Raw genomic sequence first — 27,318 nt, forward strand, 5'->3', positions numbered from 1 at the left:
CTATGAAATATTAAATTCCTTTTATAACTACTCTGCCAAAGTATACATTGTCCTTCTCCATAAGGAAATTGTAGAAGCATTTTTGGTTGAATTTTAACCAGAAATCACAGCAAGTGTCTTAAATATATATATATATATATATATATTTCTAGGTATTACATATAACATACTTAGATGAAAAGAGAAATATTATCAGAAAACGCATCTTCCCATTGTATCTGCATTGTGGCTATACCCTGTACCTCACTACTCTTCCCTATAAATCACATTCTCTGTTTCATTTAAATGGACTGCAATCACTGTATTCTGAAGTAAAATGTTTAAAATTTGAAGATTTCAAAAACTAGAATGAAATTAGACTAGAATGGAGATGAAGATATACGTGGCATGTAGATCTAAATAATTATATTTTATTATAATCTCTTAGGCTACATAAGATTTAAAATTAAAAGATATCCACATGAATACTAGCTGAGTATCCTCAATTTTTTATCTACACATTTGATTCTCAGGCCAAGTTACTATCCTTGAATGTCAAAAAGATGAACTTATACTCAAGAAGGTATCAAAAGTCAAAACATGCCAAAAATTTGGAAAAAAAGAAGGCAAATGATTTATCTTCATTTTTAGAAATTTCTCCACATTAACATTATTTTTCAATGTAATACTCTAGGATCAGCCATGCTACATTTTAATTACCTTAGATTACACGGTAAGCATAAATAATAAAATATCAAACTCTAAAACCATTTAGTTCAGATGCAGGAACAAGCAAAGATAAATCCAAATGTGCAAACCCCAAATCTTTGTAAACAAGCAAACAAACCAAAAAACCCAAGCAGAAAAGGGTAGAGAAGAAAGTATTATAATGCCTTCCCCAAATCCAGAATAGTCAAGTTAACTAAACTGGAGTTTGACAAACTGCTAGAGAACAATCCACATGCACTTTTCTGGACTTTACTTTCCAGGCTTATACATTATTTTTCGTACCAAGCATGCAGGTGAATATACTCTATCTTCAGCTGCACAGAGATGCATGTTCAGTATACGCATTGGCTTATTAATGAGAGCATTGGAGAATAGGTACAAAGCCACCTACCATTGTCACTGTCTCCTTCAGATGGAACACTGTAGCTAGAGCTGTCCCATGTCTGTGCCTGTGTAAGTGTGTTGAAGGAGATAGGAGGAAGAATGAGGGCTGGGTCTGCAGGGGAGCCAGAGAGCCAGTCCGCGTACAGTTGCACAAGGACCAGGAAAAACCAAAGGGGCAGCAGCATTTCACAAATGGCATAGGGTTTGCATGGAAATGAAGAGTGGATTTCATTTATATGGGGTTTAATTTCAAATGCACAATATAGGAGAATGAAAGATGGTGCATGGAATAAAAAGAATGATAAAAACTGAGTGTTAGTACCCATCAATCATACACTTTGCATGCAGTTCATATTGTTAATCTTAACAGTTCTGCAAGCCCACAGACTTAGAGTACTAATGAATCAGGTCAGAGGAAAGAAAGAGTACCCAAAGGTTAGGTAGATAAAAAGGCAAAAGACCTGCCAGATACCTTTCTCAAAGACTTTCTAAAAAACTAACAAAATGCAATTCACACACAAAAATATTGGTGACATAGAATAACACTTAATATGTGTAAATATATCTATTATTTAGAAATAGAACTATTATAGAATCGTCATTTACCATTAGTGATTTTTTCTCTGCCAAGCAATGTCAACTTTCTTTTTAAAGACATCTGTAGGTCTATTGGCATGCTTTATAGATAGCTGAATCTAGCTAATTCTTTTCTCAATCCTGGACATACCTCTCAATATTGTTTTCAATATTGCTCAGTTAAAAAACAAAAGACAAAAAACGTTGGAGACTAGTACAGTCTATTTAACAACAAATCCAATTAACCAACAGAGATCAATCAATTTCAAGAACTTCTGAGTTGGTCACTTATGAAATGATAACAACTCTTATTTTTGCACTAAACATCCATATGGCAATTTCATATTTAGGAAATATCTATATTATTTTTTATTCAATCATAAGGCAGGGTCAGTAAAATAAAGGGATATAGTTCTAGACATAAATATTTGGGTAGGTGCAGTTGTCTTCGTTTGGGAGGAAAACCCAGAAAGAAATGAAAGAAACTGTCAGCCTACTCTAAGTTCTTATTTCAACTTGCTAATTTAAGCAGTCTGTTTTTATTTATAACACAGAAATCACATAAATCCACATACTTTCAAAATAAAAATCAATTGGCTTTAAGCATTCTAAAGCTACTCGATCAAGAATGGTTTCTATCTTTTAAAACTATATGCTTTCCAGTTAAGACTACTGTATATATTACTTTCCAGAAAATGTGAAAAATACATTTAAGCATATATACTATAATATTTTAAAATTATTAAATCAAATGAAAAAAATCTCCATACATAATACAACTTTTATAAAGTTCCAACATGTCACTTGATGATCCTGAAGATAAATAGCATTATTTACAGCAACCAAACTCCATAGAGCTTTCAACAACAACAACAATTTCCACATTGGTTAGTCAGCATTATAGAAAGGCTGGAAGCTTGAAGAGGAAATTAACTTTGTTTTCTGCTATTCAAAATAAAAGCTCCATTTATTTTTCACTGCTACAAAGAATGTGAAATGGTTTAACAGCCCCAGTACAATGTACACCCTAACTGTAATAAGTTCAGTTTGGACTCTATATAAAAAAGTCACCAAAATAATTCTACAATTGCAAGTTATATATTCAACAGAATATTATTCTTTGAAGATCCATTCAACTTTGATTCGCTCAATTATACCATACTTTTAAATTGTGTAAAACTGACTGTGAGGATTAGGAGACAGTCTGCAGCTCAACATGAGGTCCTCAGTGCGTAAAGTAAGTCTCCTGGCGGGTCGTCACTGAAGGCACAGATGCGGTGTGCCTGGACTCACCTCCATTCCTCCCAGGACACACCTGAGACCATGGAAATGAAAACCCAGCCAAGGGCCTCAGCCCAGAACTGATCACATTTGCTTAGTTCCAAACATGAGAAGACCAGCCATTTGAGTTTTATTTCATGTAAAATTTGGCTCTCCATAAAACACTCACTAACCCTTGTCACAGTCAAGCACTTTCTCAAATGGCTTTTTTTCCTACGGCCCATTCAAACTGCCAGGAAACCATTACACCTGGTCAATTGTCACCCATCAATCAACCTGCCCCAAGAATAAAAAACATTTCCTTTATTAAAGAATCATCTTTGTTTTTCCTATGGGTGCCTTTTTGCAAAATATACACATGTATAACCTCTACTGTTGTCAAAATGCTTTGCTGGAGAATTCAAGAACATCTGAGTTCTCTACCAGCTTTAAGAGCTGTCTGAATTCTTTATTAGCACTTGCTTAAAAGCATGAGTAATAAGTGTAGACTAAATACCAAAGAGTCAAAAATATTAAAACAAAGAAAGACCTAAAAGAAGGAAGATTAGCAACAGAACTTCAAATAAATGGAGAAATCAGAAGAATCTAATTTTTCTATAGAGTGCTTTCTTTTCAAAAGCAACCATTATTTTGTACATTGCTATAATTTACTTTTGTGAATAAACTAATAACAAACTAAAATAAAATTGGTAATACAAGCAGAATGCTTTCTCAAAAGACTTTTTAAAAAGTAACTCCTGACCACTCATGCAAGCCTTGAAATGACCACTCTGTTATGTGAGTAAACACACAGAACCTACCAGACTCAGAAAGCAAATGAGGATGTCTCAGAAAGGAGTCACTTTTCCAGAGGCAGGCTGCCCCTTAACTCAGCTGAGCACCAGGAACCACTGGGGCCAAAGGGCAGCTATTTTATCTTCCTTAGGTAAAAAAAAATCAATAGAGTATTTCGTCCCGCTTACATGCTCCCAGGCCTTTTTTTTCTTTGCTCTGATTCAAACGAAGATAGGTTATCCACTACTGACAACACAGACTTAGCTGATTCACTGAAAACAAAGCTACAAACTCTGGCCTCCCCTAGCTGTAGATGCCAGCATTTCAGCTCAGCAGAACTGACAAGGATGTGCACATTGATAATGTATACACTTAAAAGGCTCAAGAGAAAGCAATGAGTTATTTAGTGTAAGAATGGGCTGAGGTTTTCATTTACCTGATCGAGGCTTCAGGCCAAATGGAGCTGTGTTGTTTGTGGTAGGACAGACTGCAGGAGAGTTCTCTCTAATCTGTGGTATTGGAAGGAAAGGAAATTAGGAAAAAAATAAAAGAACGAAAGAATAAAACAGAAGAAGAACTACGTATGGTTTTCTATGTTCAAGGATCGTAACAAAACTAACTCCCTTTTCACATTTGCTGCTGTGTGATGAAGTCCTGGCTTAAAAAAAATAAATCACCTTGTACAGATGTTAAGTGGCATAATCAACAGAATGTTGTTTAGAGTGATCCACTCAATTTGTTTTGCCCATTTTAAGAACATTTTACAATTATGACACTGGCAATCCTCTTGCACAGGTGTATGCGTGGGTGCATGCACACACACACACATATATCCCCTTATATTCAAAAGAGGGCACATCTGATGAGGAAACAGATAATACTGAACTCAGTAATACTGAATCACACATTGAATCATTTATGGAGAACAAGACATTCTAAATGTTGCCTATTTAAGTGATTTTCATTCTGTTTTCTTGTAAAGATGTTCCCACATTTGGTTTTTAAAAATATATCTCATAAAAATAAATACTTAATTATGAATAGGACCAGATAAAGCTATGATAGCCAATGAGAGTTACACAGATTCCCCCAAAGACTCAATTAATTAATCACAAGTCTTCGATTATATATTTCTGTAAAAGATGTTCCAATCCAGCCATCAAAAAACACCTCACCTTCCATGAATCTTCAAGAAACCCACCTCATTTGGAGAATACTGGCTCCCATTACTCTGTAATGTTAGATCACTTTGCACCTTAAAGAAGAAGAAAAAAGCATGGTATGTTCCATTAGACTGTGAGACTGTTGAGGCAAGAACTGCATCTTTCTTACTGCCATCATGTCCCCAGTCCATGGGTACACAATGTATATCTGTCGAATTAGTTAGTGTGCTCAGTAGCTAGGTAGACCATACTCATATGTTCTGAAAACATGCAGCTGCATTCATAGAAAAATACGTCTAAAGTATTATACAAACTAAGATAAAGAATTTCCCAGAGCAAGGAGTTCACTCCAAAATATCTGTGGATGTCAGCTTACCTTGCTAGGTGACCAAGCTGCCTGCTGGTTCCCATCCTCATTTTAATTATGGTTTTTAGAAATGGCTCAAGGTAGTACTTCCTAAATATGCAGAATCACATTGGGAGCATTCAATAAATATACGTCTGGACCCCAAATTAACTGGGCAAATCTCATGTTGTCAGTTCAACATCAGATTACTTTGGCAACTACTGGTTAAGAGAAAAAATTATAAATTTTTTTCTGTCATAAAATGTGCAGGATTTATAACTGGTCGTGGAGAAAAGTCAAGATGACATCCTAATTTCCAGCAGGAATGACTGGGTAGATGGTAGCATCACTGAATACCACGGAGAACACAGGAGCAGTTTAAGAAGTTGATAGTTATCAGTTTAGCTATGTAGAGAAAGAGAAATTTGTGGGGCATGGAGATAAAATCTGACTACTGGGGTACAGGGGGGAGCTTGCGGCATGAGCTACAGGTTTCAAAGTCATTATTATATATGGGGTGCCTGAGTTCACAAGGTGACCAGATGGTCCAGAGAGACAGTGCTGAAGTTGAGGAACAGTGGCTGAGAGCAAAATCTTGTAAAACCAGCATGAGGGACACATAGAAACAAGTGGCCCACGAGGGACGCACTCTAGTTTCTTACCCAGATCTGCCTTCTTTATAAGGTAGTCAAGAACCCCCTGATCCTCCCTGATAAAAAATTGGGTGTTAGCTTATATAAACACCTTCATATATGCCACCAAATTATTGTACATTTAAGATGCCTGTTCCTATTCATTGTTGAGGAGTGCTATTTACAAACCTTCCCACCTTTGACACAAATCCAAGAGGAAACCGTATTTTTAGAATAAAATGTCACTAATGTCCCTATTCAATTAAATGGCATTGTTAGAGCTGCTAACAAGTAATTTCAGGTTTGATTCTTTCTATAAGCAATTCTTTCCTCTAGTTTGTCCTGTCATCTCCCAGACCCTTCCCCGTTCGATATTATTTATGTATGAGCCATGCAATTTGCAATTCTTCCTGCATGGATGCCAGTGCCACCCAAACTTGATGTGGACAGTCACCTAAAGTATGTTTAAAGTCAGATCACGTGATGTGCCACCAATTACAAACCGCTTCATAATCCCGGCCTCCCCTTTCCGTGTGGCTCACACAGAGCTGATTCCCCATAGCCACGTTGTCTTGCTCAACATAGCCTCCTGGCTACAGAGCCAAACACCAAAATGCCCAAAGTCTAAGTTTACTTTCCTCTCCTTAAACTCTACCCCTTCCCCAGGGTCCCTGAGCACCTAAAACAACCTCAGGACTGCAGACCATCTTATTCCTTCTGTAAATTTTTCAACATCTAAATCTTCTTACTCCCACAATTTAAAAAAATTAATTAAAGTGAGGGCAACTTCACAGCCTTCATCTTCCAGTCCTTTACACAAAAACAAGGCCGAATCTAGCACAGGCACTCAACAAATACTGGCGAATTAATATAAGGCTATGCTGAAAGATGCTACTTTCTGCTTGAATGAGACAGAAGAAAGAATATAAAAATAACCAAATCATAAGTAAAGATCATATTTTAGCTCTACATAATCCTTATCACTGGCCCTGTGAATTCACCACTCTCTTTTCTTTTCCTTGTGACTTCCTTTTTCCATCAGAGCCAGCTATTCCCCCTCCCTTTTTAAAATCATAGAGATGTGTCTCCCAAGGACAGATAATTGCCCTACAGAAGGAAAACAAGGATTGAGAATTCCTTATGCCAAATACTCCTCCTTCAACCAAAAAAGAAAAAAAAAAAACCCTTATGTTAAAATAACACAAAACATTGTAAGTTGGAGATAGAATAAAAGCATCTTTTTTTTTTTTTTTTTTTTTGAGGTTTTCTGTCCTCAAGGAACTCCTGAAATCATGGACACAGGTATATATGCGTTTTTAAAACTATGAGAGTGAAAGTTCAAAGACATTTTAAGTAGCATGCTAAAATAAAGGTGCTAAGGAAGCTTGGACCTGGTACATTCTGTGAGTACACAGGAGTAATACAATCTGCCCAATTAGAGCAGAAAATTCACTCTGGAGGCAAGGGTGCAGTAGCTGGCTGGGAGGCCCTCACAGCACTGAGCACAGAGCCTATGCAGAGCTGTAGCTCAACACCTATGGGCTTAATGGCCTTGGCTGATGGAACAAACAGACTCATCATTAGAGGGAAAGCTGGGCTGGCCCAACTGACCGAATGATTGATACATGACTTGGAAGTCAAGTTTCCTACTTTAGGAGAGTATTAGGCTTTTCTACATAATATAATGGTAGCAAGCATGGTTAAACTTCAGGAAAAACCCATGAAGTTTTATGAGCATGTGGAAAAGTGTCAGATGATTTTCAAGTTAGACAAGCACAAGGAAATGAATTTAGAGGAACATAATATACACCTTACCTAAACAATGGAGTGTTTGCAGCTATCAGTTAAGACCCAGAGATCGGTACATCAAATAAGCAGTACACTGCAATTTTGCTTACCAAAGCCTAATCCTTATCATTTAATTTCCTATCTCTTTCTCTTTCTTCTTCCCTCCCTTCCAGGAATCCTCACTAACTACTCACTGAGTTCCAGGTACAGCTGGGTCCCACTTCGAGTGAGAATGCTAAGTGTTTGTGCTATGCAATGAGAAAGACAAACAACAGGAGAAATAAAGAGGAGATCAATAAGTAGAAATCCATTCTGAAAATCCAGAACTGACTGCAAAGATATAGTTCACCTTTGCTGATGGGAAAATGGGAGGAAGCTCTACATAAAACAGTCTTGGGCTGATATTAAGGAAATGTGACATTTAAACATTCCTTCCCAAAACACCAAAATGTTTAATATCAGTAGCAATTTCTAATAACCATTGGAACTGGGTAGTTAGTAAATCTGTGCATGTATTGGTATTAGATTAAAAGATGGGATGAGACTAGGTGCGGTGGCTCATGCCGGTAATCCCAGCACTTTGGGAGGCTGAGGCAGGTGGATCACCTGAGGTCAGGAGTTTGAGACCAGCCTGGCCAACATGGCAAAACTCTGTCTCTACTAAAAGTACAAAAATTAGCCGCGCATGGTGGCAGGCACCTGTAATCCCAGCTACTCAGGAGGCTGAGGCAGGAGAATTGCTTGAACCTGGTAAGTGGAGGTTGCAGCGAGCTGAGATTGTGCCACTGCATTCAACCTGGGCAACAAGAACGAGACTCTGTCTCAAAAAAAAAAAAAGCAATAAATTTAAAAGAAGATGGGATGAAAACTAGACCTAGACAAAACTATGAACTGGGCTCAGTCTATATTTAGTATACACCCATCCCTTATTCCTTCCATACCCATTCACATTATTGGAAGCATTGCTCATGCACACATAAGTATCATGGCTGCTCTTCTTCTGCCAAGATCTGCTCTGAAGAAAAGGTTTGATGCAATCAGGCACCTCTAAGGTCTGTAAGCATGACAAGACTTAGTGTTGCCACTAGTCTACAGCATGAAGAGACAATATACTACAGTAGGAAAGCAGGGCCAAGCCTTTTACATGTAAGTGACCTGGCCAGTCACTTGATCTTGAGCTTCAAATCCTGCATCGCCACTCAGGTGTGATAACTCCCACTTTTCACTTATACCTTACCTAGAATGTAAACTTGTAAGTGTAGGAGCCCTGTGTCTTTAATGCTACTTTCTCAGTGTCCAGAGTGGTGCTTGAGACACGGGAGGCAATTGACAAATATTTGTTGAAGAAATGAAATAACGGTAACTTATGTAATATACAAAGCACACAGTCTGGCATGTAGCAATACTTCCTTTTTTAAAAAAAAGTCAGGAATTATACATTTTAGAAGACAAAATTATTGGAATGACCATCCAATTGTGTATTAAAAATGTACGGGATATATCTTTATTCTAGAAGTTTTGTGTCTTTCTTGTGCTCCTGAAATCACGTAAACAGGTGGCCATCTATTTTACTAGAGTCAAAAGTGGGTCTGCAGCTGGATGCTAAGATGGTCTTGAACTATCTCATCACAGACTGCTTGTTAGCTGCAATGAAAAAATAAAACAGCAATTACACAGTGGAGAAATGGAGTCATATCTTGATTGGGTGATCAAATTAACATCACCAAAGACGGACAGATGGACATAGTGTGGCACCAAATGTGATGCCCTGAGATGGTCACAACATCACCTGTGCCGTACTCTAAATCAGAATGCAGAAGTTCAAACTAATCATGAGGAAATATTAGACAGACACAAAATGAGGAACATTATATTAAAAAGGAGGAGGTTTGTGTTCCTCAAAATTTCAAGGTCATAAAAAATCAAAGAAAGGTCATGGAAATGTTCCAGATAAAAGAAGGTTATAGATACTTGACAATAAAATGTAGTACCTGCAACTAGATTGGATCTTACACTGAAAGGAAAAAAATGCTCTGAAGAGCATCATTAGATCAACTGACAAATTTGGAGGATGGATGATAGATTAGATGAAAATATGTTATCAACATGAATTTATGAAGATGATAACTGAAATTGTGTAAGATAAAAATCCATATTCATAGAAAATACACACTAAAATGATTAGGGATAAAGCACTACGATATATGAAACTTACTTTCAGAAAAAGAATCGTGTGTGTTTCAGAAAAACAACTGTGTGTATAGAGAAAGGGAGAGAGAGAGAACAAATATAACAAATGTGATAAAATGTTAATAGTAAATCTAATTTTACAAGATTATTTTTGCAAGCTTTTGTAGAACATTGCAAAATTTTGTTACTATCTTTAATAAGTTTAAAATTATTTTCACTTGATTACAGATGGCTCACACCTGTAATCCCAGCACTTTGAGAGGTTGAGGAGGAAAGATTGCTTGAAACCAGCAGTTTGAGACTAACCTGGGCAACAAAGCGAGATCTTATCTCTACAAAAAAATAAAATTTAATTTAAAAAATTATTTCCAGATAAGAAGCTAAAAAAGAGGTTAAGTCTGCACAGAACCAAAATCAACCTCAAAGGAAGAACTCGATGAAATGGGTTCAGGGGAGACTGCAAATAAAAGACTTCCAATGTCCCACTACGGGTAATTCAATGACGCCTCTACCCAGGGAAGAAGTGGTACAGTAATTCTGTTTAAAGACCACACCAATAACAATAATAGAGAAGCAAGCTAATAGCTAACATTTAGGTACTCTGTATCAGGTGACATTTTCTGAATCAAAATTCCTAATTCGATCTTTACAATAGGTATTATGATCCCAGTTACAGTAATGAATGTTGAGAGAGGTTAATTAAGTTCTCCACAGCCAGTCTTTGAGATGGGACTGACACCTAATATAATTCCAAGTCACTGCGCTTAACAATGAAACCACACTCTCTAGCAACATGGCTCTTCCTTTTATAGTGACACTTTCTTTTTCCTTATTTCTTTAACACACAGACAAAGTTAAGAGTGTGGGACTATTTTACTATAGTACATGTGCAAACACCTCAGCGGGGCATCAACTGTTGGTACACAATCTTGGTACCTAAATTAGCCATCCTAAATCCATTCAGGAAATGGGTTGTAACCTATGTTTCACTCCCAGATCGCCAGCTCAAACTTATCTCTCTCTGACTGGGGTTTTGAGACATTCTAAGACATTTGAGACATTCTAAGCTCATCTCTAGTTTTATGTCAAAACTGCTTTCTTTACAGCCACCCACATTTTACTCCATGTAACTCTACCGAACCCATCCTTAACCTGTCTTCAAATATCCCCAGCAGCTTCTCTTTATGATATTCTTTTAATCCTCCTCGACATTCCCAAATCATTTATTCTTGTCTTTCAGGTGTTTTCCAGCTAATTTCCATCTGGCCAATTCCCAGATTTTTTCTTGGCTCTAAAATCTACATTGAATGGTCCTCCTCCAGGTTCCCACACACAGGCAGATTCCCTATGTACTTTAGTTGCCATCGCTTGACTCAGCAAGATGATCTGAGGTAAAAAAAAATCTACGGAATCTAATAGAAATAGTCAACTCTCATCTTTAACAGAGGGTGAGGTATAGTAGAAAAGCAGAACTAAAGAGGCAAACGTACAAACAAGTTGAAAAATGTGTCCCGAACAAATCTGAATATTGGCCTCTTTAATAAAGATGTTTCACTCCCTGACAAATCTTTACATAATGTGGTGGCCGGTATTCCACGGCAAAATATTGCACAGAGTTCTGGTGAATCCACCAGCAGCCTTACCTCACACACCGGAGATGTTTCCAGCTGTATTTGACCACTGTGGGAACAAGGAAAGAAAAAATATATATAAAGTGAAATTTAAAGCATAAAAATGTCAATGTATTATAAAAAGAGAAAATATAATTTGTTATAAAAGGTAAGCATACTTCAGTGCAGAATCTTGTAATTCTAAGGCTTCTGCTGATCCCATAGGATATAGGTTTAAAACACTTCTCTCTGTAATATCTGTGCTCAATCTAAACAGCAGGAAAAAAGATATTAGTAAATTTATTAAACTTTTATTTTTAATAAATTCTATTGGTCTTATTCAGTTCAAATTTTTAATTTACTAAAAAGTTATGTTTATCTTTAGGATTAAGTGAGGAAAAGTCTACGATGGAAATTTCAAAGTGCGTGATATTTTCCCACCATATGCCAAAATATAATATTCCACCTGCTACTGGTAATACAATCCAACTTGTTTGTAACATAATAGTAATTTCTAATAAAATCAAAATTTTCAGAGGTAGTACAGCATATACTCAATTTTATTTTAGAACTTTATGAATTTACAGAAGCAAGTCAGGTTGCTGAGAGTATTACATTATAGTGTATGTACCATTGGCATTTGGTTTTAATAGGGAGATATACATTGTATCTCTCACTTAAAAAAATCACAAGCAATTTGATATGCATTTTTACTTCTGAAATAGTCTCATATAGTTTCTAAATTTCTGCTATTTTAAGAGATGAAGTTTTTTTTTTTTTTTCTTAAAGACCTATAAAGCCAGGAATTTCTGTAAGTTATATAAAAGTTATAAAGTCATTTTAAACAGGGGTGCGTTTATATTATAGAGGCCTGTGAAAATGCTGTCGAACTAACAATCAGAAGGCCTTAAGAGAAGAAGCCAAGATAAAGAGAACAGCAATAGCCAACTAAATTTTCTGACACTTAAAAGGTAAACTTTTAAAATGTAATCCTATAATCAATGGCTTCACTAAAAGAGAAAAAATTCCTGGATCTATGAAATGTGAGATAAAAGAAAAAATACAATGTGTACGTAAACTTTTTTATTACTAATATTCAGTCCCAAAGCAGTTAGAAATAAATGACATGTTGAAGTGTCCTCTCTATATCAGAAACAAAACCAGGGCTCTTCATGACTATTATACTGGCTCACAGAAATATTATAAAAGTAGATGTCATATTATAAAAATTATTTCAGGATGCATAACAATGATCTAAAGCAGCCAAAGTAGTGGATTATTTTAGAAAGACAATGAAATTCATACAAAATTTTACAACATAATATTTTAAAATAGTGTTCCATAAAGATGCGAATCAAATATCATTTGGAAGGTTAGTTGGGACTGTTTTCTTCCACTATCTTAAATATTTCCTTCCATCTTATTTCCTTCTTAAAATCCATCTTAATATATTTCCTTCCAGTTTTTCTAAATTTCCTGCACAACTGGTACCTAATTCTATCTATATAATTGGGATCAAACATTGTGTGTTTTTACATACTTTAAAAAAGTTATACACTTCTTTAGAAGTATAAAAGCCTTCTATGATATCACTAAAAACTTTAAAAAACATTATATTGGCCATATCACATTCCATCTTATCAATGATAAAGATATCCCGCTTTTGGGGGGATAACAATAAAGTATCCCCAAATTGTTAGATAATTTCTTGCTCCAAATATTTGCTATTAAAAATACCTATCCTTCATTCTCTACCCCAAATTGTTCATGTCTTCTTGTCTCCTAGGATAAGTTCTTAGAATTCACTCCAAAGTTTTATATAGGTTTCTAGACTTGGTTACATACTGAGTTACTTCTGGAATGGTTTTGCCAATTTACTTCTCCACCAGCAGTTTATGTATTATTTCAAATCCTCATAACCCTAAAAGGTAGGTACTTGTCACCCCATCTTATACATGAAGAAATGGGATGCAGAGAAGTCATATAACTTACCCAAGTTAACTGATGCTGCAGCTATGTTTAAAAAGTTTCTAGCTAATTCAAAGTCTGTTCTTTCCACAAGCCACCCTACTTCCTGATTCATTATAATGAATACATACACACATACACATGCCTACATGTACTTACACGTATGAACAACCATACACATGAATGCATACACATAAACACACATCCTTTCACTAACTGCCCTGGCTCAGGATGTAGAATTCAGCTCTTTGAACATACCTTGATTAGGTGCCTATGCCATGAGCCAAATATTAGGGAGAATTAACATGAATAATCACGTTTAAACACCATCATTGCCTCCCTCTAAATATAAAATAAAATCTCAGCTCCTTAACAGCATCCAGAGCCTTTACCTAAGCTTTTCATTCAATCCAGAATTTCTCTTTTTCTCGAAATTGGCAGTCATTAAAGGTCCAGGCCATGATCCTATCCTTCAGGAAGACCCGTCCACGCATCTCCCGTTTACCTGAGGCTGGGCACTTGCTCAAGTCTATCATTTTTTACCTCCACTTGAAGCACTTGAATCAATTACAGTTATTTATTTATTTGTTTGTTTTATTATTATTATTAGTTTTGAGACACAGTTTCACTCTGTCACCCAGGCTGGAGTGTGGTGGGATTACAGGTGCGCGCCACTATGCCCAGCTAATTTCTGTATTATTAGTACAGACAGGGTTTCACAATGTTGGCCAGGCTAGTCTCGAACTCCTGGCCTGAAGTGTTCTGCCCGTCTTGGCCTTCCAAAGTGACAGGATCACAGGCATGAGCCACCGCACCTGGCCCACTTACACTTATAAATAACTGCTCAAGGCAATCTCTATCTATTCTAGTCTAAATTCTCAGAAGGCAAGAGCTGTGTCTTGTCCATTTTTGCATCCCCCAAGGTACACACTGCAGATCTTCCCATACTCCAAGCACTCAATCAATGTCTGCAGAATTGAAATGCTTTTCAAATCAATTGCAAAGGATTGCCAGTTGTACTAAACTGATCCGCCACTATTCTTTCAGGGCCAGAAATCATAGGTGGTATATCCTCATTAGCATTCTGGGATACACTAACCACCCTTTTCATAAATTTGCAGAACCCAGCTGGGATTGCTGCAGTGTGATTCCCATGTTCATCGTATTGTAAGACCACATCAGTTTACCAAGTCCTCTCGTTCTCTAGAGATCATGAAGTTATTACCGATAAATGAAACCTGCTATTGTTTAGCTGAAAAATATTTTGTCCATGGGAATTCCATTACCATTAGTTAAGAAATAGAAAAATATTATCCCCATATTCACTGCATGTGGTACCTATTATTGATCAAGGCAAATTCAGATTTAAAAATTATCCTGTATCCCAAATCTTTAGAAATATATTCTTCAGTTAACATATATTTGGCACTACCCCAGATAAATATACTACTACTTGATATACCAATTCTTTCCTTTTTGGAAAACGTTTTCCTTATATTTTTCATAAATCAGGGGTTTAAACTTTAAGCAATATAAAATATGTATTTTTACCATATTTTTGTTTTCTAAGAATTATACCAAAAATTCCCATATGAATTTCATGAGGGGTGAATGAACTCAATAAAGGGTGGTGAAAGGGAAAATTGATCTTACTCTCTCCAGAAGTTTGACTCTTTTACTTTTGCATCTTGGGAAAACAGGCAACAAACATGACTTTTCTTTGTTAGTAGCTGGACTGGGCCAAAATTATTTGCGTAGGTATTTTAGGAATGTAGATAATGTACTCAATACATTAGTATGCATTATTTACACACGAAACCTGGACCGAGGAGACATACATACCCATTGGGATCTTGCAGCAAATCTACTGCTTCTCTCAGCTGCTCGATCATTGCTATATCCATGTCCTGATCTTTGGATGAACTTATTCTGTAACATGAAACCAAGCATAAGAATGAAAATGATCGGCCAGGCATGGTGGCTCACACCTGTAATCCCAGCACTTTGGGAGGCTGAGGCAGGCGGAACACAAGGTCAGGAGATCGAGACCATCCTGGCTAACACGGTGAAACCCTGTCTCTACTAAAATTACAAAAAATTAGCTGGGCGTGGTGGTGGGCACCTGTAGCCCCAGCTACTCGGGAGGCTGAGGCGGGAGAATGGTGTGAACCCGGGAGGCGGAGCTTGCAGTGAGCCAAGATCATGCCACTGCACTCCAGCCTGGGCGACAGAGCGAGACTCCGCCTCAAAAAAAAAGAAAGAAAAAAGAATGAAAATGATCAATACAACATGAATATCATCTAATGTCTTAAAAAGCAAACTTACAAAAATCCATCTAACATATAAAAATGATTTTGACAGATTCAGTGCTATGGTGAAAATGTGTTTGTACCTTGTAGGGTGGGAAGTCAGAGGGTGGTGGGAAGAGCCCCTGAGTAGGGGAAGCCCAGCTCTGCTGCAAAGCAGCTCACATAAGATGTTTATGCCTGTGCACCCCTAACGGCTCCTGTGCACAGTCAGGCAATGGCCTAGATGAGAGGCTCTCACAGTTGTGCTTTACTGGGTTCTCGGAGGGTTCATGAGGGGGATCAGCTGGACGAGTCTGTACTACTTCTGGGCCTTCCGACTCCCGTTCAACCAGTTTGATTACTTTAATGCATACAGGGTTTCAGTGTGGGACAGTGGTTCTCAGTCCAAACTCCAGATGCAGCAAAATCATCTGTGGAGCTTAAAAACCATGCCAGGCCCTATACGTCCAAGTGGGTCTGACTAGGGGTTCAGCATTTTATAAAGCTCTACAGATAATCCCGGTTTACAGCCAGGGTTGAAAGCACTAGGTATGAGATTGACAATGGAGTTTCCAAAACTTTACATAGTTGAAAAACAACTGCCTCTTTCCCTACGCTTCTCTGATTGTATGACCAAGTTAGGCCTCCGTGGCTCTCAGCGGCATATCCAGTGAGTAGCTGGCAATACACACAGTGACCAGAGAGGAACTTCCCAATGTTTTTAAAGGGCAAGAGAAATTTGATCACAGCAAGCCCTTCCTGCTACAGAATCTAAGTCAATGACTTTCTGTAAGGAGAAAAGTGTTAACAATGGGATAAATCCTCACTAAGAAGAAAAACCCTACAAGGTATGATGGAGAGTCCACACCTGCCTCCCAGATGATAGAAATAAAAATCCTGGGAACAAAAACTACACTCTATACCACCTAGTCCAGACTCAATTCCCTGGACACAGTTCATTGTCTAATGGGATCACACACCCCCTCCCCTGTAAATCCTGCTAAATAAATATTTATACACAGTAGAGTAGAAGGATTATCTGTCTGGTACAAGATTCCTTGGGTTCAAATGCTGGCCCTCTGTGACCTTGCAGCAAGATAATCAATCTCTCTGTGCCTCAGTTTTGTCATCTGTGAATTGGGGGACAAGAACAGAACTTATCTGTTGGGAGTATTGTAAAGATGAAATGAGTTATGGCCTGTGAAGTATTTAGGACAATGTCTGGCACATGATGTTGAATAAATGCTAGCTCTGGCAGTTGGAAGTCTTGGGACCAGAAGTCTATGGTGTTCTCAGATCTCGAAGGGGATGACTTGGGGTAAAGAAGGAGATCAGAGCTACAGGTCACTTCAGGTCCAGCTGTTGGCTTCTTCAGGCAATTGTATGGACAGTAGAACCTCCCATCTAGAAATTCTAGCTAATTCTCTGAATCACATTACTACCCAGAGCCTCAAAACAAGTAAGACTCAAGGCCAAGGAAGAGGTTTGTACTGCCCAATATCATGACAAAAAGCATCGGACAGAGAAAAACTGGCAACTTCTTATCAATATTGTCTGTAAGAATATCAGCATGCCCACAGAAAAGCAGGTCAAAATTCTATCACAACAGAACTGCCAGTCTGCTTGCAAAGTAGATTTTAGAGTGATGATGGCTCATAACCGAGGCCTTGGTACTCACATGCCCTCGGTTTGCCAGTGTACATCCTCTTCTATCCGTAACAGCTCTTCACAGTCTTCTGTCCTTGCCTGTGGACAAAACAGACAGGGTTCCTGAAAACCACTGGCTACTCCTCAGTAGTCAGGAGCCAAAACCTGCCCAGCCCATGTTTGTAACAGTGTTATTCACAACAGCCAAAAGCTGGCAACAAGCCGAACAGTCATCTATAGAGGGATGGATAAACAAAATCCAGTATGTACATGCACTAGAATGTCACTCGGCCTTAGACAGGGGGAAGTTCTCACGCATGCCATACACACAGATAACCCTTGAGGACATTATGCTATGTGCAATAAGCCAGTCACAAAAACACAAATACTGTACTGATTACACTTATATGAGGTGTACATAGTAATCAAATTCATCCAGACAGAGAGTAGAATGCTTGCTGCCAGGAGGGAACGAGGGACTTGTTATTTAAAGGGTATACAGGCTCAGTTCTCTAGATGAGAAAAGTTCTGGAGATAGACTCTGAACTACACGTACATTTAAAAAATGGCTAAGGTGGTACATTTTGTAAGTACTTTCCCATAATTAAACATTTTTTAATTTAAAAAAATGTGGCCCAGGATCACAGCATCTGTTAACTTATCATCGAAAATTTAAAGCTTCCCCGGATTTCCTGTTGCCCTTTTAGCACCTCCTTGTATTGCGAGATCCCTCTCCCGGGTTTGTGGGTCACCTGTGAAGATGTACTATAGTGTTTGTGACAGCAGGGATGTGTGTGTGTGAGTATGCATGCATATGTGTGCAGTGGGGAAAAGAGAAAGTATAAAATTCTTAACAGAAAAGTGCTTCCGATTGCATCTAATAGTTTTCATGTATACAACATCCAGAATTCTCTCAAATGTTCTCCCTGCACTGTCACCCCACTTTTTCCCAAAGCGGCACTAGTGGCACTGCCTATTTAGAAAAGCAAGTCCCACCGTGAGGCCTTCCACAGGCCTCCTTGCACGTTCATCTCTGACACAGAGAAATGCTGCTTTAACCCAGCTGATGGCTAGAACAAAAGCCAACCTGAACAGGGCCACATTTTCCTGGCTAGGAGAGAACACCAGCCCAAAAGGACCATTATTGGTGTCAAGATTCTGGCATATCATTAACTAACTCAGGACTAGCCAGTCCTCCAGATGTGTTGTTAGGACAAGACTTTTCCCGAAGACATGGCTAGCTGCCCAATGCTGGACTCTGACTGGGAACACACTTGGACTTTTTCTGTGGTGGTTACACTTTTCACCTACAATACAGTCAATGCATAAATGACTGTGCCACTCTCCACACTCCAAATGACAGAAAAATTCATGGGTAAAATATACTACCAGAAATGACCACGACAACATGTTCTTATTTTGTTTTGTTGGGTTTCAACCATAGGAGCAATGGGTATTTCTTTTTAATTTTTTGTTTCAAAACTGTAAGTAGCCAAGAGTATAAAATGTCTCTTTTTTCATTAGGCAAAATAGGCTTACTGGGTTGCTTTTGCTAAGTTAAATGGTTATACAGTTGATCCTCATTATCTGTGGATTCTGCATTTGTGAGTTTGCCTGTTCACTAACATGTATTTTTAGTCCCAAAACCAGTATTCGTGGCGCTCTGGAGGTCATCTGCAGACATCTGCAGAGTGGTAAAAAATTTGAATCCCAGGACATGTATGTTCCCAGATGAGGTGGAACAAGGTGACACTCTGCCTTCTTCTTTCGGCTCTCTTACTATAAATAAGTGTCCTTTTTCAGTCTAGTTAGTGCCATGTTTTCACACTGTTGTGTTTTTTGTTGGTGATTTCACTTTAAAATAGCTCCAAACATAGTGCTGAAGGCTGCCTCGTGTTCAGAAGCCCAAGGAAGCTGTGATGTTGTGATGTCCCTTACAGAGGACAATACATGTGTTAGACAAGCTTCCTTCCAGCCTGAGTTACAGTGCTGCTGGTTGTAATGTTCATCAAACAATATATGTTAAATAAGGTATCGTTGCAATGTTCATCAAAACAATATGTATTAACTAAGGTATCTTTAAACAGAAATACACACAAATCAAGGTTATGTGTTGATGGGTTGACAAAAACGTAGTGACCAGAGGCTTGCAGGAACGCAGCCCTCTATTTCCCCAATGAGTGATGGCTCAGTATGGGATAATTCAATATGCACAGTGATGTCACACAATACAACTGCTGTGAATAATGAAAACTGACTGTGGTTGCAAAGGTCTAAGATGCTTATTCCGTAAAGAAAACAGGATTTGAGAAAGGGTCTCATTCTTTCACCCAGGTTGGAGTGCAGTGGTGCAATCATGGCTCACTGAAGACTGACTCTCCCAAGCTCAAGTGATCTTCCCTCCTCAGCATCCCGAGTAGCTGAGACTCAAGGAGCACACCACCACATCCAGCTAGTTTTTGGTTTTTTGTAGAGATGGAGTCTTAGTATGTTACCCAGGCTGGTCTCGAACTCCTGGGCTCAAGTGATCATCCTGCCTCAGCCTCCCAAAGTGGGGGATTACAGGTGTGAGCCACTGTGCCAGGCCAAGCACAGGTTGAAAGACTTAAAGTTGACGGACATCGAGCCTAATATGGGCCTGATTTTCAATGCACAATTTTTCCTTAACTTGTTGTAGATGTTTGTTTATCATTAGCATTTTTCTTTTGATTTTCCAAGACAAGTATCTTCCAGAAAGCATTTGCCAAGTTGACTTCCACACACTCCTATCTGCTCCTCTAGTTTCCATCTACAGGATCCATTCTGTACAGCAGCCATTTCCACGAAGTCCTTGAAATGTCTGAATCCGGGGAAATTTGCTTTTCTGAAACAATATGCTTTATTTTTACTAACCGCTTTGTTTCCTCTAGAACTTAAACATGGACATCTTCTTAACACATTCTTCAGGGTTTCCATCTTTACCTTAGATTCTTAACTTAAGATGAATGCTTGATATACTCCAACTTTCACATTTTCATGGAAGAATCGTCCCACAGAGCTGAGAGATAGGGTCTAAGCTGGGGAAGCCTTGTAGAACCAGGGGCCTGAGAGGAATGTCATTATATTTATACTTTAGAAAAATGTTTGGTGGCAGAATATAAACAGAGAGAGAGAGAGTGTGTGTGTGTGTGTGTGTGTGTGTGTGTGTGTACACACATGCATGCATGCGCAGGGGGTGCAGCATTGGGTAAGAAGTGGAGTGGGTGGGGTGGTGGCTGAAGTAATCAAAGTGAGAAACTATGAGGCTCAAATGAAGCAATGTCAATGGAGACAGGGGACAGAAACAAGGCAAGGGGTGTGACCTATTTTAAAACAAGGATGTATGGATTAATGACATTAAATACAGAGAGTAAAGAGTTAAGGCTCTGTGTTTTATCCTTCTATACAACTTCTGTAATCTAGAAACATATGTCAGGTTCATCATTTTTATCTGCAGGCCATAAACATGTCCTGAGCACACCAAGGTCTCCTACAGTGTAAAATTCAGCCGTTTTCCTCTCCATTTCCTTGAAGGTGATGCCCAGAGATGTTCATTTAGGCTGGTTCCAGCCATCAGGACACAATGCTCAGAAAATAAGGATGAGTACTTAGGGATCCCATTCTTGGCTTCAGCATAATAACTCAGAAGTTACCTCAGAGTCACAACGAATCTGAATTTTACAAAAACAATAATCTTTATGATTCTTGGGCGCCACAACCTGAACCAAAAGGGCTGACAGAAACATACCAAGCACCTACTCATGTTGTGAAGTGGAACCTTCACTATCCGCTTCAGTGAAGCGCCAGTTTTTCTGTCCTCCCTGTGTTGCTACTAAGATGACGGTTTTCCTGACAACTCGGCAACTTCACCTGCCCTTTCAATGCCTCAGGGCACCTACAAAAGTTCAGGAATAAGTGTCCTCAGAGAGATCTTTCCAAGAAGGAAAGACATTCATTTCTCAATTTTGAAAGTCTCCACTTCTGTCTTTACACTATAAATATACTCCCAAGAAAAGGATTTACCTAGAACATGTTGAAAAGAATGTGAAACTATTTCAGCTTTTACTGCACGGTAATGGTCACACTAATGAGTTTGCCAATTTGTACGACGCACTAAGTAGCGGAAAGAAAATCAGATCCATAAACAGACAAATGGAGAGGCACACAGGACATCAGCAAATAGACAGGCTGAGTGCTGAGATGTTTGGAAGGCTTCAGACAGGGTGCAGCAAGCTGGACGTTGAAGGGGATGGATTGGCAACCTTGAACATAAATTGTAAGGTGCCAAACAGAAGAAAATGAGTAAAATATGTAGTTGATCCCGAAAATCTTGCCTTATAGTTCATAAATTCCGAATGGAGACCATCTGCTCTATCAGTAAACTGGTCTCTTTCTTCTCCTGAGTTGGTGCTGTCACCCAAAAGGGAAGGCTCTGGTTGAAATTCCTGATGAAATTCCCCTGTTAGGAAAATATAGAGACAGACAGAAAGCATGACTTCTTGAACAGAAGAGCAAAACACAGCTGATCTTCAAATATCATCTAGTCACTACAAGTCTTCTGTGTTCCCCATGAAGAAGGTATACGAAAAACTCAAGTTTTCTCTTCCCTGCAGGGAGGAAAAGATAAAAGTAAAATAACCCCAGAAAGCCCCAAACTGAACTTAAAAAGTCAAGGCCTCTCTGGGCTTAGTTCCCTATGAGAAAAATAAGATTTTCTCTTACTTTTTAAGGAATGGAGAAAAGAAAGTATAAAAGAGGGCTTTTTTGCCCTCAGTAATACGTGACTATGTATTTCATATTTAAAATCCAACAAATATCGAGCAGCTACCAAATGGCAGGTATTATGCTAAACATTTTAGGGATTAAAAAATCAGCCAAATCTGACTCCTGTCCTTAAGCAGCAAATAATCTCAAGGAAGAAAGTGGGAGGGGAACTAGGCAAGAGCTCCAAATCATAACAGCAAAAGAAATGTCTACGAGAAGGGCCACACAGAGGTGACAGCATGCCCAGATGGGGCACATCCACCTAGAATGTGTTCCAGGGGAGGTGGGGACACAAAAGGAACACCCTGCAGATGTCTTCCAACTGTTCTGAAGATGAAAAATAACCATACTGGGCCACCCTTTAACACTCTGAACCAATGTAATACCCAATCTAGACGAGAGGTGGAAGACCCACTGGTAACAAATTATGTAATCCTTTTATTTGAAAAATGCGCCTAAAATACCACCTCCTGTGGTGCATAATATTACTAAGTTTATATGAATTAATAAAGTGGCAGTTATATTTGTATATAAAGCATACAGCTATGTTTTTAGACAACATAAGGTTCCCACGATAATCTCAGGTAAATGGAAATGCTAAACTTAAAAACCTAAGCATAAGAAGTGAAAGCAAACACTAAGGTTTGAGTGAACTTAAACAGCTCTTTCTATCACTCATAAGAGCATATTCCAACATTTATGAGCAGATCTGTATATTAATCCAGTTCTACACTATTCATACATTTGTGATATAGTCCACAAATGAGTAAAACTAAATGTTTGTATTTTCCTTAAAAGTCACTGGGAAACAGGGGCAATCAAAAAAATTGCCATAATGTTACCCAATGAGGGCTTCTAACCAAGATATGAAATGTCTTAAAAGGATCTTAAAGGCACACAAGATACAGTGTTTAGTGGTCATTTGATGACTATTAAAGAGCCACAGAATTTTCGAGCTACACCGGACCTTTGATATTACCTAATCCAATCATCTCATTTACAGGTAAGGGAATCAAGGTCACCTGACTGGGCCAAAGTCAGGTAGCTTTTTGAACACACACCTCAACTACATTTCCCACCCTCACATGCAGTGCGATGTGGCCATGGGATGAAGTCTAGCTTATCAGTGATGGGCACTCCTTCCAGGCCCAGTCCATAAAAACCTCCCATGAGCAAACCTCCATGCTCCTCTTCTGGTTTAAAACAGATGGACACGCAAGTTTTGGAAGCCCTGTGTTAAAGACGGAGTCATGGTATGAAAGGAGCTTGGGTCCTTAAATCAACACTCAGAGGGGAGTTGTCTGTCGATCACTAACTCCATCTGAACTTAATTTGGACTGTGTTGAGCCACGGAGATTTGGGAATCTTCTATTTTACAGCAGCTAGAGTTTTCCTAACTAATATATCTATCACATCAATATTTTCTTTCCAAGAATGGATTTTAAAAATTAGCCGAGCGTGGTGGCAGGTGCCTATAACCCCAGCTACTCAGGAGGCTGAGGCAGGAGGACCGCTTGAACCCGGGAGGCAGAGGTTGTGGTGAGCCAAGATCACGCCACTGCACTCCAGCCTGGGTGACAGAGTGAGACCCCGTGTCAAAAAAAAAGAAAAAAAAGAATTTTATCTAAGTCTTCAGAATGAGACTAGTTCTACTATATACTGTAGTAAGTAGACTACACACACATCAGCTGTGTGACCAATGGCAAGTTACTTAAACTCCCTAAGCCTTGGTTTTCTCACCTATAAAATGGAGATGATTAGAGTATCCATCTTAGACTTTTCAATTTTAAATGAGATCAACTTCCCAGATGAACACAGTGCCTGGTACATAGGAAATACTCTAGAAAGATTATCACTGCCCTATCTGTGCACAGGTTATTTTAAATATAACATTTGAAACTGAAAAGCAAGCACTCTCTCCACATTTTCATTCTCAGACCTTTAACGGGGCTAAGGTGGTGGCACGAGTCCTCCTTGATGATCTGTTCTTCTTCCATGATATTCGACATTGGCACATTGAGGCTAACAGTGTCTTCGTCAGAAGGCTAAAAAGATACAGTGCACTGTTTAACTCAAGAGAAGTGTTATCAATGTAGATATGGGGAATGCTATGTAATAAAACAACATCCTGTGATTCTCACAAACATCATATTGAATGTAAGTTGCCAGATACAAAGGTCAATTCCACTTATGTAAGTTCAAAAAAATGCAAAACTAATCCATGGTATTTAAAATTAGAATAGAAGTTGTTCTTGGGGTCGGGGTGGGGCTTTCTAGGGTGCTGGTAAAGTTCTGTTTGTTGAACTGGCAGCTGGTTACACGGGTGTGTTCGCATTGTGAAAATTAATGGAGCCAACACTTACGGCCTTCTCTGTGTTCTCTTCTGCTTTAAGCTGAAATCTTGTCAGGTACTGCTATATGGTTTGGATGTATGTCCCCTCCAAATCTCACGTTGAAATGTGATCCCCAATGCTGGAGGTGGGGCCTGGTGGGAGGTCTTTGGGTCATGGGGGTGGATACCTCAGGAAGGGCCTGTGCTGCTCTTGCTATGCATTCATGTGAGATCCGGTTGTTTAACAGTGCATGGCACCGGCCAGGTGCAGTGGCTCATGCCTGTAGTACCAGCACTTTGGGAGGCTGAGGCCAGTGGATCACAAGGTCAAGAAATCGAGACCATTCCGGCCAACATGGTGAAACCCCATCTCTACTAAAAATACAAAAATTAGCTGGGCATGGTGGCGTGCACCTATAGTCCTAGCTACTTGGGAGGCTGAGACAGGAGAATCGCTTGAACCCAGGAGGCAGAGATTGCAGTGAGGCGAGATCACGCTACTGCACTCCAGCCTGGCAAGAGAGCAAGACTCCGTCCAAAAAAAAAAAAATAGTGCATGGCATCTCCCCCAACCATGCTGCTCTCTTGCTCCGGCTGTCATCATGTGACAGGAGGCACTCCCTTCACCCTGACTTCTGAGGCCCTTGCCAGAAGCAGTTTCTGGTCACATGCTCTCTGTACAGCCTGAAGAACTGTGAGCCAACCAAACCTCTTTTCTTTATAAATTACCGACCCTCCGGTATTTCTTTATAGCAACACAAGAATGAACTAAAACAGGTGCCTGTCTTATTTCTCTATTTTAGGCTGAGGAAGCTGCATCACATATATAAAAGTGCTAAAGAACTGTAGTAGTTAAAAAGAACTGCTCTGTGTGATTTTTGGAGTAAAGCTTTGGCTTCATAATTGGATTAGTTTTCTCTGAGGGTTTCCTTTCCCACAGTAGCTGATGACGTTTATTCAGAAAACCTATGATTCTGAAATATGGAGCCTGGTTTATTTTCCTCTGTTTCCATTTTACTGTTGCTACTTAAGGAACAGCTTTCCAAACTCAAAAATCAGGAACCTCCATAGAACACATTTCAGGAGATTATGGCTTGCTCCTAAATTCCTGAGGTATGGTTTTCAGAGTCTGTCCTTGTTTACTTTTGGACACATGTACAGATTGTTTAGAAACTGGCAGAAATCAGGCATGCATTTCATTCATTCAACAAATATTCATAGAGCTCCACACTTTCTTTCCTGTTTATCTTGATAAAAAGATGTTTTTAATTTCTCAGTGACAAATGCTAAATCAATCAATGACAGCAGCCAAAGAAAAAGAACAAGGTGTGATCCCTGAACCCCAAAATGTGATCTAAATGGGAAATAACATCACCACCATAGATGGTAAAATCTTTGCCAAAGCAAGTGAAAATAGGAAGCTATGTAAGATAATTCAGAATGCTTATCATTCTAAAAAATAAATTTCTTGGATGTGTACTTAGGAAAGGAGGCTGTAATGTAAGACAAGGAAAGGCCAATGGGAAGATGTGTGCATTTTATCCTGTTGAATACAATCTTTTCTGTATTCCTTTCTCTTTCTACCCACCTCACATCCTTTTTTTTTTTTTTTTTTTTTTTTGAGACGGAGTCTCGCTCTGTCGCCCAGTCTGGAGCGCAGTGGCCGGATCTCAGCTCACTGCAAGCTCCGCCTCCTGGGTTTACGCCATTCTCCTGCCTCCGCCTCCTGAGTAGCTGGGACTACAGGCGCCCGCCACCTCGCCCAGCTAGTTTTTTGTATTTTTTAGTAGAGATGGGGTTTCACTGTGTGAGCCAGGATGGTATCGATCTCCTGACCTCGTGATCCGCCTGTCTTGACCTCCCAAAGTGCTGGGATTACAGGCTTGAGCCACCATGCCCGACCTACCCACCTCTCATCTTAAAAACTTAGCAAAATTCCAAAGATATGCATCTAATTAAAAGGCATTGAATAAATCCTTGGACTCCTTTTAGAATGATATTAGCATCCTACTTATGCTTAAGTGAGAATAAAAGGATAATGAAGTTCTTTTTTTTTTTTTTTATTATACTTTAAGTTCTAGGGTACATGTGCATAACGTGCAGGTGTATTACGTATGTATATATGTGCCATGTTGGTGTGCTGCACCCATCAACTCGTCAGCACCCATCAATTCATCATTTATATCAGGTATAACTCCCCAATGCAATCCCTCCCCCCTCCCCCCTCCCCATGATAGGCCCCAGTGTGTGATGTTCCCCTTCCCGAGTCCAAGTGAGCTCATTGTTCAGTTCCCACCTGTGAGTGAGAACATGCGGTGTTTGGTTTTCTCTTCTTGTGATAGTTTGCTAAGAATGATGGTTTCCAGCTGCATCCATGTCCCTACAAAGGACGCAAACTCATCCTTTTTTATGGCTGCATAGTATTCCATGGTGTATATGTGCCACATTTTCTTAATCCAGTCTGTCACTGATGGACATTTGGGTTGATTCCAAGTCTTTGCTATTGTGAATAGTGCCGCAATAAACATACGTGTGCATGTGTCTTTGTAGTAGAATAATTTATAATCCTTTGGGTATATACTCAGTAGTGGGATGGCTGGGTCATATGGTACATCTAGTTCTAGATCTTTGAGGAATTGCCATACTGTATTCCATAATGGTTGAACTAGTTTACAATCCCACCAACAGTGTAAAAGTGTTCCTATTTCTCCACATCCTCTCCAACACCTGTTGTTTCCTGATTTTTTAATGATTGCCATTCTAACTGGTGTGAGATGGTATCTCATTGTGGTTTTGATTTGCATTTCTCTGATGGCGAGTGATGATGAGCATTTTTTCATGTGTCTGTT

At 39.0% G+C, this 27,318-nt stretch overlaps 1 protein-coding gene across 2 annotated transcripts in view; it reads right to left on the bottom strand.

The window, feature by feature from the left end:
* LRCH1 (leucine rich repeats and calponin homology domain containing 1) overlaps nucleotides 1-27,318 on the bottom strand; it is a 208,425-nt gene that overhangs the window by 37,349 nt on the left and 143,758 nt on the right. For both annotated transcript variants that reach the window (XM_023187294.1, XM_023187295.3), the window contains exons 8-15: nucleotides 24,077-24,182; nucleotides 21,708-21,832; nucleotides 17,387-17,454; nucleotides 15,263-15,349; nucleotides 11,632-11,721; nucleotides 11,486-11,522; nucleotides 4,925-4,978; nucleotides 4,160-4,232 (exon numbers count right to left, since the gene is read on the bottom strand). In XM_023187294.1, coding sequence (XP_023043062.1) covers nucleotides 4,160-4,232; nucleotides 4,925-4,978; nucleotides 11,486-11,522; nucleotides 11,632-11,721; nucleotides 15,263-15,349; nucleotides 17,387-17,454; nucleotides 21,708-21,832; nucleotides 24,077-24,182 — 640 coding nt within the window. The remainder of the gene's footprint in view (nucleotides 1-4,159; nucleotides 4,233-4,924; nucleotides 4,979-11,485; nucleotides 11,523-11,631; nucleotides 11,722-15,262; nucleotides 15,350-17,386; nucleotides 17,455-21,707; nucleotides 21,833-24,076; nucleotides 24,183-27,318) is intronic.

This window comes from Piliocolobus tephrosceles, chromosome X (genome assembly GCF_002776525.5).
Source record: "Piliocolobus tephrosceles isolate RC106 chromosome X, ASM277652v3, whole genome shotgun sequence".
NCBI lineage: Eukaryota > Metazoa > Chordata > Mammalia > Primates > Cercopithecidae > Piliocolobus > Piliocolobus tephrosceles.